Genomic DNA, 13,078 nt, shown 5'->3' with positions numbered 1-13,078 from the left:
ATGGCCATGGTTAACAAAACTGTGATATTGTTTGGGGCCATAGTTGAAATAATTTGTGTGTTTAGTAAAATGTTGGTTTGGAATATATTCCAGGCTTAACTGTGTTTATCATTACTGCTGTTCTGTTTGTACTATTTACTGTTAAGTAGTAACCAAAGTTCTGATTATGAGCCTATTATGTGTAAGTAGTTTTAGGATAAGTTTAATATATATGTACGTGTTAGGTATAGTAATTGTGTGTGTGATCCATAGAGACTATGATCGAAGAAGTAAAAAAACCTTAAAGATGTTACAGGACAACACTGCTTTTAAGCTAATGCAAGGATTTTTTTTAGGATGATGGAGTGGACTCAGGGTACTACTTGCTTAATGATGCCAACAACCCCTGCGGAGGGACTCCCTTTTATGGTGATTCCTCTTGACCTAAGTGGAGCACTGTCTGATCTGTGGAAAAGAAATGACACTCTAATACAAGACTTAACATGGATGAATGTAGAAAATACTACTTCTTTAAACTATACATGCCCCTTGGGCCTTAACCTTAGCAATATATGGGATACCAATTGCACTATGCAATATTGGCCACAGAATCCTTGGATAAACCCACGCAGAGCAGCTGATAACAACAATGTACCTGCAAATATCAGTTGCACTGAGGTACCTTGGCTTAATCAGCCTCCTCGGCCGTTCTGGGGTTTGCCTATTACATTCCAATATAATGTCCCAGTAGAAGCTGAATGGTGTATTGAGTTTCCCTCTAAGTATGGATCTGACTGTGGCCCACAATCTGATAATTTATCTTGCATATGGACCACCACTGACCACAAAAAACGTTTTAAACAATGGGAGAGGAGACCCCAATATACCACGCCATTGGGACCAGACAGGTTATGGAATTGTACGAACAAAATAAATTGCTCCAATATTGATGATTATCTATGGGTATGGTTTGCCTCAGACCTCTATCATGCTTTAAGAAGTATACGTCTGTGCCATAATTATAGTGCTCCAATCCCTGGGCCAGCACCAGACTGTAAAAAGGAGGTGACGCCTGGAAACATCACTGTCTGGTCAGTGTACAATTCTGGTAAATGTAGAATCCCTACGAGACATTATAGGAATGGACACTCCACGCGTAGCGTAGTAGAAAACAGTACGTGTACCACTCTAATGTTACCTGCACCACCTGAGACCATATGGGTATGTTCTGATGGACTGATATCGGATTACATTCAACCCTATTGGGATGGGTTGGAATGCACTTTAGGACTTCCAAATTTATGTCCTACAATAGCTTTTAATTACACTCAATCATTGACGAAAGTAAGAGGGTACAGAACAAAGAGAAACGTATTACCCCCCACATCATGGCCAAGTTATTATACACCGGGAATGAGGATAAATTTAGCCATGAAAGCATTCTGGGGTCACTGGACAGTAATAGTTAACAATCGACTTTATATAGAAAAATCTGACGTGGCAAGTAGAGACTCTTGCTAATTGGACACGAACTGCCATCGAGGCTAGCAACACCCAGCTACAAGCAACCTCACAGATGACCTTACAAAATCGATTGGCCTTGGATATACTACTACTGAAGGAGAACGGCGTTTGTGGGTGGCTAAATAACACCTATCCCGATGAAACTTGTTGTGTTTCAATCCCAAATGTGTCTGTTACCTTGCACGAAGCGATGGATGAGATGAGAAAAATTGCAGACCAGACCCGCGAACTCCGTGAGAAAATGAATCCAGGAGACTGGCAGTGGACTGGGTGGATTTCAAAAGTTTTCAGTTGGTTTGGATTAAAAGTGAGTGGATGGATTCAGAGTCTAATCCAGTACGCATTAATGTTTATCATAATGATTGTTATTGTTGGAATTGGATTGTCATGTGTGAAAACTATGATAACTAGAGCTGTAACTACACAAGTCAGGATGCTTCAAGTCTGTGATACTGAATATGTCCCTTTAATACCATCCCCTATTGAAAATTATGAGAATGAAAACATGGGAGAGAGAGATGGATCCCTCAACCTGCCTAAATCCAAATTATATGACGTTCCTCTTGGCGAGCTGTGACTAAAGTCACGGGGTGGATAATGTGGGATGCTGGACTTATCCAGGCTTGTCGGTGCCGAATACAGGGCCATTATGAGCCAGCAGAAGGGGCCCTGGGGGAGTCCAGCTTGGGCGAGAGCAGGGATTGAGCAACTTCCTTATCTTGCGCTGATAAGCACTGGACCCGAACAGGGGCAGGAGATGAGCAATTTGTTCATCTTAACAAGATGCAGCGCCTGACGGGTCTGCTCCTTAATCAACTAAGTGACGCCTGGGGTGAGGGGGAGCCTTCACAGCTTGACGTTACTTTGGTAAAACTCAACAGACCACCGCTCCTCTGTACTGAACGCCTTTGTTCTCCGCCACTTCCCCCTCCAGACCCGATCAACTGCACAACAAGCCTTGTTAAGGGCCAATCGACACACAATACCTGACTTAGCCCCACCTCGCCAAAAGTATAAATCTGGCATTTAGAATCCTCTTTTCTGAGGACGAGAACTCCAACTATCCGGACGGGTCGACGGGCCTGGACCTCTCTCCTCCCCAAGCAGGGACGCCTCTTTGGTAAGACTTGCGCCTCCAATTATGTCGGATGTTACCCCGGGAAAACTATCATTAACAAAAGCGCTGAACTATTAACTTGAGCTCAAAATTGTTGCAGTTAGTGCATTTATCAACGGCAATTCTGAACTTTTATATCTGTCGCTTCAATAAATTACCTATTTTTCTTTTCAACTTTGCGAAACTGTTTCAGTGAAAGTCCTTAGTGGGGCTCTGACAGGCAAACGTTGACTCTGATAAGTGGCTACACACATAACCCTTTAGGCATAAACCGTTGACCAAGTCTGGGACTAAGACTGGACCTAGCCGCACCTAGGCTCCTCTCTGAGAAGGAGTTTAGAAAGCAAGGGGGTCCTTTCTGAACCTCGTGACTCAACGGGAGGGCCTCCCTCAGCCACATATCAGACTTGTACCCTTTCACGCGACAGTATCCCAGCTGCTTGGCCTCCCTGCCCTCCAGTTCCAGGCTACTGGCCCCGTTATCCCAGCAGCGGAGCAGCCAGGTAATGATGTGCTCCCCTGGAAGGCAGCTGAAATCTTTCCGCATATCTCGCGGCTCACTCAGGGACAGGGATCGAGTGATCACTTCTCGTTCTGGCTCTTCTTCTTGTTCTCGTGATGGTCCTGGTTCATCCTCATCTTTCACTAAGCGAACTGATTTCCTTGTGTATTTCTTTTTGTGTATAGGGGCAACTGATACTGGTATGGGTTGATCTTTTGGCTCAGCTACAGTGCCTGTTGTGGGGGCTTGGGCAGCTGCAGTGCCTGTGGGTCCGCTCTCTCCCTCTGGATGGTGCTGTCTACTATCAAGCAGTGTTTGATAGATTGTGGCCAGGGCCCAGCACAGCGCAGTAAGTTGTGTCTCCTTAGAATCCCCACAGCATTTTCCTTTCAAATATTCTACCATTTTATCAGGGTCTTGCAGTTGTTCAGGAGTGAAGCTCCAAACCATTGGGGGTGAGAAGGTCTCTAGATACCCGCCCATACTCTCCCACATGCCATGCCAGCCCTGACCATTCAGCCTTGGGGAAGATCCCTGGGTGGTATTGTTGAAACAATTTTTGCTAACCCTGAACAGGAGTGGGAAAACATTCAGGAGACCTAGCAATAGGAATATACCGGCCTGAACATTCCAAGGGTATTCAACATTCTCAAAAATTGTTGTAACCAACCAAAAGGGAAAAGGGGAGGTGAAAGAGTGGGAGAAGGTATCCCCCCCGTCTTCCCCATAGAGTGGGTGCAATTATTAATCAATTCTGAAAGATATTGACCGAGGTACAGGCATGACAGAAATGCTACATACAAGTACCAGCTCAGACTCATGACCATCAATGATATCTTATCATAAGTCATTATCACACAATACAACAACATGAGAACACAAACCCCTCTCCCAGAGGTGATAAACAGCACCATGGGGACTACATAGAGTAAACATGGGTTTACAAACCAGAGCCATGGGACCAAACAGAACATCATTAAGATCAGCAACTGTTTAAATGACATTATAAATGCTTATAACAATTTTGCTTTAACACACTTGGGTCAGACTTGTCATTATCACAACCCCTCAAGCCCCACGTTGGGTGCCAAAAAGGACTGACGTGGTTTAGCCCCAGCTGGCAGCTGAGCACCACGCACTGCTCGCTCACCCCTCCCCCGGCGGGATGGGGAGGAGAATGGAAAAAAACAAAGGTAAAGCCTCAAGGGTTGGGATAAGGGCAGTTTACTGGGACAGCAAGGGAGAGAGAAACAATCAACAACAGTGCTGATAACAGATAGTAACAATGGGTGATAACACAAAACAATTTACCGGAGGACTGACTGACTGACAGGATGCTCAGCTGGTCCCACAGCCACACAGAACCTGCTCCTGCCCAACTAGCCCCCTTTTATGGTGAGCATGATGTCACATGGTATGGAATAGCCCCCGGCCAGCTTGACTCACCTGTCCTGGCTCCTTGGGAAATTAACTCTGTCCTAGACAGGACCAGGACAAACAAACTCCCAAGCCATCCTGTAACCCTCTTGAACATCCTTCTTTTCTGCAGTGTTTGGGTTTGCACAGATATAACCAGTTTGTAAATATCCATTTTTCACTGTAACTATTTCACTTCTTCCCACTTTAAAAAAAAAAAAAAAGAAAACAAAAACACTGATATTGAGCATCTCTTCTATGTTATTAGGGAAAAAATTCTGAGATTGCAAGGTAATTGGTAAAGTATGCATGAAGATCATGAGATTGGGCAAATATCAGATTTATTTATTTCTGGGAAGGCGATCATTGACATAGCTTCCTTATTTACTGTTATTATGATGAAGGATGTGTTTCTTTACACATCATCTACATGGGATAGGCTCCCACACACAAAAACAAAAAATAAAATTTCTGAAACTAAGTGCTGCATTAATCTTAAAGGGGGTGGGGGTAGAGGTAAGAAAAAAAACCAAACCACACACAAAACCCTAAAGAACATTTATGGCAAAGACTAAAACATTCATATCAAGAAGGTAACAAATTAGAGATTGACCAATCTGAATCACAGCAAGAAAAACAAAGAACTGTGTTGGCTTTGCGTGGCAAGGTTTTGGTAGCGGGGGGGCTACAGGGGTGGCTTCTGTGAGAAGCTGCTAGAAGCTTCCCCTGTGTCTGATAGAGCCAATGCCAGCCGGCTCCAAGACGGACCCGCCGCTGGCCAAGGCCAAGCCAATCAGCGCCTCTGTGATAACATATTTAAGAAAGAGAAAAACAGTTAGAGAGAGCTTTTGCAGCCAGAGAGAGGAGTGAGAAGATGTAAGAACATCTGCAGACACCAAGATCAGTGCAGAAGGAGGGGGAGGAGATGCTCCAGGCGCCGGAGCAGAGATTCCCCTGCAGCCTGTGGTGAAGACCATGGTGAAGCAGGCTGTCCCCCTGCAGCCCATGGAGGGAGGATGAGGGGGTGTAGCGATTCCACCTGCAGCCGGTGGAGGACCCCACGCCGGAGCAGGTGGAGACACCTGAAGGAGGCTGTGGCCCCGTGGGAAGCCCGCGCTGGAGCAAGCTCCTGGCAGGACCTGTGGATCCATGGAGAGAGGAGCCCACGCCAGAGCAGGTTTGCTGGCAGGACTTGTGACCCCGTGGGAGACCCCACGCTGGAGCAGTTTGCTCCTGAAGGTCTGCACCCCGTGGAGGAGACTCACGTTGGAGAAGGCCGTGAAGGACTGTCTCCCGTGAGAGGGACCCCACGCTGGAGCGGGGGAACAATGAGTCCTCCCCCTGAGGATGAAGAAGCAGCAGAAACACCGCGTGATGAACTGACCGTAACCCCCACTCCCCGTCCCCCTGTGCCGCTGGGCAGGGCAGAGGTTGAAGCCGGGAGTGAAGTTGAGCCCGGGAAGATGGGAGGGGTGGGGGGAAGTGTTTTTAATATTTGGTTTTATTTCTCATTCCTTTACTCTGTTTTGCTTAGTAATAAATAAGATGAATTCCCTCTCTAAGTTCAGTCTGTTTTGCTCGTGATGATAATTAGAGAATGATCTCTCCCTGTCCTTATCTCGACCCGTAAGTTTTTTTCTTTCATTGTACCTTTTCTCCCCTGTCTAATGAAAGAGGGGAGTGATAGAGCAGCTCTGGTGGGCACCTGGCCCTCAGCCAGGGTCAACCCACCACACGAACCCACTCACCAAAACTTTCAAGAGAGACATGAATGCAGATCTTGAAAGACACGGTAGTGCCCAGCTCCTACAGATACCCTAACACTAGGTAAGTAAGTGATAATGTTTTAAAGTTGCCTTTTATTAAGATCTTTCCTCCATTAACAATGTTGTTCCTGTTTTCAAGAAATGAAAGTGAAAATATTGTAAGCACACACCATTTTAGTAGTTCTGAAAAGTCTTAAGATTGTAAAAGCAGTAATACCTTAGGAAACAAAGCCAAAGGGTATGCAAGTGTTATTAATCTAACCAGGCCAGAATACTATGCAATTCCAAAACAACAGTCAACTGAAGTACAAGTGCAGACAGGAAAGCTAAGTGTATGCCTTAGAGGTGCTCAGTATGTGCACTCCATAACTCCCTTACTTTTAAAACCTACTAAAAGATTACATGTTGCCGAACAAGTTAGCAGGCTGCCACCACCAGTCAACTTCCCCTTTGGTCTCCAACTATATAAAAAAATCCCAAAACAATATTCAATAATAATGCAGTAGAGAATTTCTCAGACAGCAAGGCAAGTAAGATCTCCATCCAGCTGTTTTTGAAGTTGCCCCTCTATATCTCAGAAGAACCGAAAAATTGTTGCTAAATACTGCCTTGCTTCTGTTACAGATTCACAAACAAGGAAGCAAAAAAGAGCTATTGCTCTGTGTGATTTAACACAAGCATCCTGTTATAGTTACCCATCACAATGATGGCATACCACAAAGCAAGGGTTAAAGGCGCTCACACATTTTGTTTATTTGGGTATTTTTAAAATACTATTTCTATGGTGCAGTGGAGCCCCACTTCTCCATATTTTCAAGCCAGACCATGTATTGCAAGAATACGCAAAGAACTTAAAGGCTTTCCATAACAGTCTTGCCATTAGTGTGGAAGAACTGCCTTTGAGCCACCAAGAAAGTATACACCAGCTACCATCTCTGCACCAGTTCCCTACTGCCTTGCTGCAAGCAATCCAAAAGTTTTTTCCTCCCCCGCTACTTGAGCTCTCAGTATTAGACAGGTGCGCAGCATCCCTCCCTACTTTTTCCATACCGATGAGGAAGCTGGAAACAGCATGGTCACCAAATCTCAACCTGAATTTGGAAACGAAATTCATCCAGCCTTCTTTAACTATCCCACAAATAACCCTTAAAAACACCTGACATTTTTGTGGGCTGTAAACTGCAAATAGTATCCCAAGACATTTGCCCTGCATGCAATGCATTATGATTTGCCATGTGGGCACATGGAATCAAATACAACGTGGTTTAAAGTGATGTAAGCACAGTAAGAAAAGCAATACAGTTCAGATTTTGTGAAGTTAAATGGAACTTTTGCATTTATTTTTACCTAAATGATAAAAGGAAATGATGGAGAAGGGAGAAAAAAGGAAAAGGCTATTTTTTCAGTTTAACATTAAGCCAATTTTGTGAAACTCACTCTTGGGGAGAAAAAAAGTCAGTTTTCTCAGCTACTTTATTCATATTTGTCTCATGTTATAGCTAGAAGACTCAACATTTACAAAATATAGTAATCAGCCATACAAGAAAAGCTGCTCATAACACACATTTATTAATAATAAATGAAAGTAACAATGTTAGAGATAATCAAAAAGTTCAATATTAAAAAGCGAAGACTAACTGAAATGTACCTGTTACCCTGAAAAAGAAAGAAATGAAGACAGACAGACATGAACAGCACTCAACCATCAGCAGTTGGCACCCTTGTATCTCTCCAAAGATTCAGTAAATGAACAAGCTCTGAAAAGTTCCTAATAGCCATTACAGACTCAGAGCTACAGCAATCCAAGAAAACAGGGATCCCTTGAAGGAAGGACATTTTAAAGGAGCCTGACTACAGATAAGGCACTGTAAGACACTGCTCTCAACTAGGCAAGTTCCAAACTATTTAGGCCTTCACAACCCAAAGGCAACAACCGAAACTCCCAACAAAGGAAGGGGTGTTGGTCACCCAACAGGATAAGGCGATACTGAAACAGTAACAAATTTTCAAGATCAGTTTGTAAGTAGATTCAGTTACAGAGATGAGCAAAGAACTTAGCAGCAAATGAAGTATGGATTACACAAGCCTTTTATAGCACCCAGAGCTTTGGGAGGCATGTAAGCTTCTGTAATTCAGTTTGGAATCCCTGTAAAACAGAGATGAAGATGAATTATGCTAAAAGTATATAATACTTGTAGCATGGTTACATACACAACCATGACTGGACTCAATGCAAGAATTCCTACCAAATGCAATAACCTGAGTGATAATAGCAATTATCCTTTCTGGCCTTAGGAAGTTATGAGCTTGATTTCAGTTGTCTAATTAAACCAGTCTGCCTCATCCCATTGCCAGTTCCTTCCAGATGACCACAGTGGAGTTGTACTGGTGGTGAGTCCATCCTCCTTTCCCTTTTCTGTTCTATTCTGAGCAGGTAATATAACGCAAGGCCAAAACCTGACTACTCTGAATACCAATTATTAATTGCAATTTTGTAATCAACAGAAGACACGATATATGAGCTTAAGTAGACAAAAGCAACCAGTCTAACCTGCATCAGCACAGTCTTTTTCTTGCTATACCAACATTATGCCCAACCATATTTGTGCTGGGAACAATTTTTCCAGAGTTGATCGTCCTTTCAGCAAACTGATTTTCTAGGAAAAAGTTAAGAAAATCATTGTCCAAAAAGAAGATTTATCAGAATAAGAGATGGGGTACAGCCAGGGATGAGCGGCCCAGAAGTATCAAGAAAAACAACCAAAAAAAACCCAACCCAAAAACACCCCACAAAACACAAACACCAAAGAACAGAAACAGCAAACCACAGACTTTACATTATCATCTTTTACCAGGCTAATCTCGTACATAGTGTTCACACACACATACACAATGCACCATCATATAAATACCTTTCATAAGCATTATTATATATCATTTTTAAAAATGCAGAGCACCAAAAAGCTCTAAAGAGTAAAATCTACTATGCCAGCCATGGTAAAAATACATAAGAGAACAACATGGTGTGTTCTGGGAAAACATGGGCACCTCTCAAACCACAGCAGCAGAGAAAGGGGCAAACAAAAAGCACACAGAGAAAGTTAAATCAGCTCTACATGCAGCAAAGTATTCCCTGAGTCTTACTGCACAAAAAGCCAGGAAGAAGTAGGACCCAAAGCAGCACAAACAGGGCTAGCACCCTCCCTGCATCTATTATTAGTTCTGAAATACTTAACAGCACCGACTTCTTGCATGGAAAGAACAGAGTTAGTATATAGTCCACAGCTATGGACTAGCTAAGGTCTGACTTGTATACTAACTCATTGTTCTGCAAGCCATTGCTAAATAGGAACCACTCCAGCATTTAAATTTTATGTATTGTTGTTACACATAAAAATAATTCAGTATGCTACACAAGAAAAAGTTACTAAACTCATTCATTAAAATCCTGATTCTGTAGATTTCATAAATTGCTTACAGTAATAATTGTGTCATGTGTTTGAACTGTTAAGGCCTTTGTCCCACATTTTATTGACAAAAGTTCCACTTGTTTTAATTCTAAAGACAGTGTCTCACTAAAGCAACCATGTCCATTTGGAGATAGGGTGGGAAAAGACATAAGAGCCTGTTGCTCTAAACTGAAAAAACCTCACAGCTTTTCCCAGGAACTAAAATACATTTGCAAATATAATATGTATATGCAGAGATAACTTTCAGCCCATGGTAAGACTGCTTAATAAAAAAATTCTAAAAACAGATCATACTGGGGAAAAAAAGAATTAGAGGTAGAATTGTTGATATGGCCTTATACTTAGGCTTTATACTTTATTGATGCTGCTAATATTTCTACTTCCTTTACATTTCACAGTCCATTTATCTCATTGATTCTGTTATTTCCCTGCCTACTTCCTCATAAAATGGATTTATTCAGGATAGCAACAGTCCTGGATCTCCTGAAGCAGAACAGTTATTCCTTCCCCCAGATCAAGATCTTCTGCCCCAGGGAAAATCATCGCTGCTAGTGGGCCAGTTTGTTTTCTGCATTTTATTCAGCTCTCAGGGAGAGTCTAACCCTTACCTTAGCCCTCAGCAAGACAAGATGAGCTATAGATTCAGTTAGGGAACAAGTTGCTATTTGTCCAAGAGACAACTAGTTAGTGTGTAGCAAATGTTATTGTTGTTTCCTTCCTCTTACCAGCGCCCCTCCCCAAATCTGAGAGCAGTGGAGGGCATTCTGGAGCAACTTAACAAGTAAACAGGAGATGAGTACCTTCTGGTCTCACAGCAAGCACCGCGGCCAGCCTGCCTAGGACAGGGACAGGACAAGGGATCGAGGCAGGACCAGCTGCCAGCGCCGAGGTGCTCCCCAGAGGCACACGGTCCCGACCCGCCGAGCGGAGCCACGACCGGAGGGAACCCCGGCGGCGAGGCCGACAGGCACAACGCGGGCAGCCCCATCTACGAACAATGGCCCCCTTCGAAAACAATCCCAGAAGCGGCCGAGGAGCCTCTGTCCACATACTAGGGCTCCCCTCGCCCGCGGCCGGTGGAAGCCAGCCCTATGGCCCCGGCACGGCCCCGCGGTGCCCGAGGGGCGCCTATGCAGGCGACGGGGGCTGGGAAGAGGCTTCCACCTACGGACGGGTCTGCTCTTTACAGGACACCGGGCACCAGCACCCGGCGACACCCGCTCCGTCTTCCCACCACCCACGCCGCCGCGCCGGCCCAGGGCACCAGGCCGCTCGCCACTGGCAACCCCCCTCTCGGCGAAAGCGCAAAGGGGCAGGCGGCGACCCTCACCCCACCGACTCGTACCTCGGCTAAGATCGAGGGGGACGTTCTCCTCGCCGCTATCGTTCCGACCTGCGGGGATTGGGGAAGAAAAGCGCGTTAGGTCGGCGGCAAGGAAGGGGAAGAGGAGGGAGCAGAGAGGATGGCTAGGTACCAGCGTAGGGGCGAGAGCCGCCGGGGAAGGGCGGGGGAAACAGCCTACTTGCAGCGGCCTGCCCGAACCCCTTACCTCGGATACGGAGGTGCCTCAACGAGCGGGCACGGAGACTCACCGCCATGTTTACAGCCCCACAGTCACAACACCGGAAACCTCATCCATTCTCGCGAGGAGAAGCCTGCGAAACCACTACAGCAGCCAGTACCCCCGCCCTGTAGCGGTGGGGCGGGGCGAGGTCTCTCCTATGTCGAAGCGGTTGTCCTATGCCCTGAGGCCACTTGGCGTGGGGCTGCCTCAAGTATCAGAGTGCGGATGAGGGCTGCTGCTTCTTAGATTTCCTGGAGCGGTGGTGCAGCGTTTTGTCTGCTTGGGCACAACACCTGGTTCACGCTTCTAGTGCCCCTGTGCGGTGGGGTAAGCACCCACCCCACCGCACAGAGGCGCTAGAAGCGTGAACCAGGGAGAAGCACCGGTGTCCTCAGAGCTGCGCGGTCCTAAGGGTTGCGTCCGCTGCCGGGATTCGCTGCGGAGCTTCAGTGAGGTAGTGCTTCTCCGCAGACGCCTCCGGTAGCTCTGCCCCAAGAAGCCAAAGCCGAGGGGAGAGGAGGATGGCGGGCCGGCAGGGGTGAAGTGGCATCCAAGGGGCCTTCCTCTAGCCCCCACTCCGCATCGGTGCGCCGGCTTCGGTCGCAGGCGTACGCTCCGTCAGAAAACGTGGCAAAATGCCTTCTTTTCCTGAAGAGCCTGAGCTGCTGGGAACTGACTTCCTACATAACTGCTCTATCACCACATCTAAAGATTTTGGTCTTTCAAGTGAAGTTACTTTTTATTTTGTTTTTATGACGTTTTCTGCTTACTTTTCCTTTTTTTAAACTGCACTTACCTTGTGATGAGATGGTAATTCAAGTGGATACAGTATAACCGTTGTTTTCAGTGCTCCACTTTTTAATATGTGAAGTAATTAAAAACAGAAAAAGGAAAAAAATAGCTTTTTGTTGCTTTCTTGATTTAGTCAGCAGGTCTCTCTGCAGGCTCAAGTGTTGATCTGTTTCTTACCTTGATGTTTGTTAAACTTACCTAATAAAATCTGTGTATGTATAAAAAATTAACTCCTAAAGGAAAAGAAGTTCCACTATGAGAAATAGTATACTTGCTCTCATCCTTTTTAGGCAAAAGTTTAAATAAGCAGATATACCTTACAATGTGTCCTGAAGCCAGACAGCCATAGCCAAGACAAGTTCTGTCACCCAGACTTCCCAAATTCTCAGGAACAAAACCAGCAAATAATAATCAAATTGAAGTGTAGAAGTAGCCAGCCATACAAAAACAGCTTCACAAGGTCAGGTAATTGTTTTCCTATTTTGTAGTCCATCATTTTCCACTTAGTTTTCCCTCCTTTGTAAGGGTAGTCTTTCAGTTCAGATCCTGCATTACACATAAAAATCTGGTTTTATTAAGTACTCATGAATATTGAGTTTCATCTGAAAAATTGTAAATTAGTTTTTATACTGATTGGTTGCACTTCTAAAATGTTAACATGGATTTCAGAAATTAAAATTAATTATTTATAAAGCCAGAGTAGAAAACCAGTGGTAGCGTCATTTTTAACTTTCTGGCATATCAGTTTGTAGCCAAAAAGATAGGCCTGTAACAAAAGCCTACTTATATGTGATAAGAAACCATTCATTGTTACTTTAGGAAGAAGGCTAATGATTCTTAGAATGAGCACCTGCTACACATCATGATAAAAAGGAGGAGCTACAAGACACTTCAAGGTCCTTATATACATACTTTTCAGACAGGGAGGACACTAATTGCCTCCAGGA

At 44.7% G+C, this 13,078-nt stretch overlaps 1 protein-coding gene across 1 annotated transcript in view; it reads right to left on the bottom strand.

Moving 5' to 3' along the window:
* LOC142599146 (rapamycin-insensitive companion of mTOR-like) overlaps positions 1-11,465 on the bottom strand; it is a 127,015-nt gene extending 115,550 nt beyond the window's left edge. Inside the window, exons 1-2 of the mRNA XM_075738845.1 lie at positions 11,325-11,465; positions 11,120-11,167 (exon numbers count right to left, since the gene is read on the bottom strand). Coding sequence (XP_075594960.1) covers positions 11,120-11,167; positions 11,325-11,373 — 97 coding nt within the window. The 5' untranslated portion in view covers positions 11,374-11,465. The remainder of the gene's footprint in view (positions 1-11,119; positions 11,168-11,324) is intronic.
* Positions 11,466-13,078: the final 1,613 nt, after the last annotated feature.

Source organism: Balearica regulorum, chromosome W (assembly GCF_011004875.1).
Source record: "Balearica regulorum gibbericeps isolate bBalReg1 chromosome W, bBalReg1.pri, whole genome shotgun sequence".
Taxonomy (NCBI): Eukaryota; Metazoa; Chordata; class Aves; order Gruiformes; family Gruidae; genus Balearica; species Balearica regulorum.
This window is presented reverse-complemented; position numbering and strand designations above follow the sequence as displayed.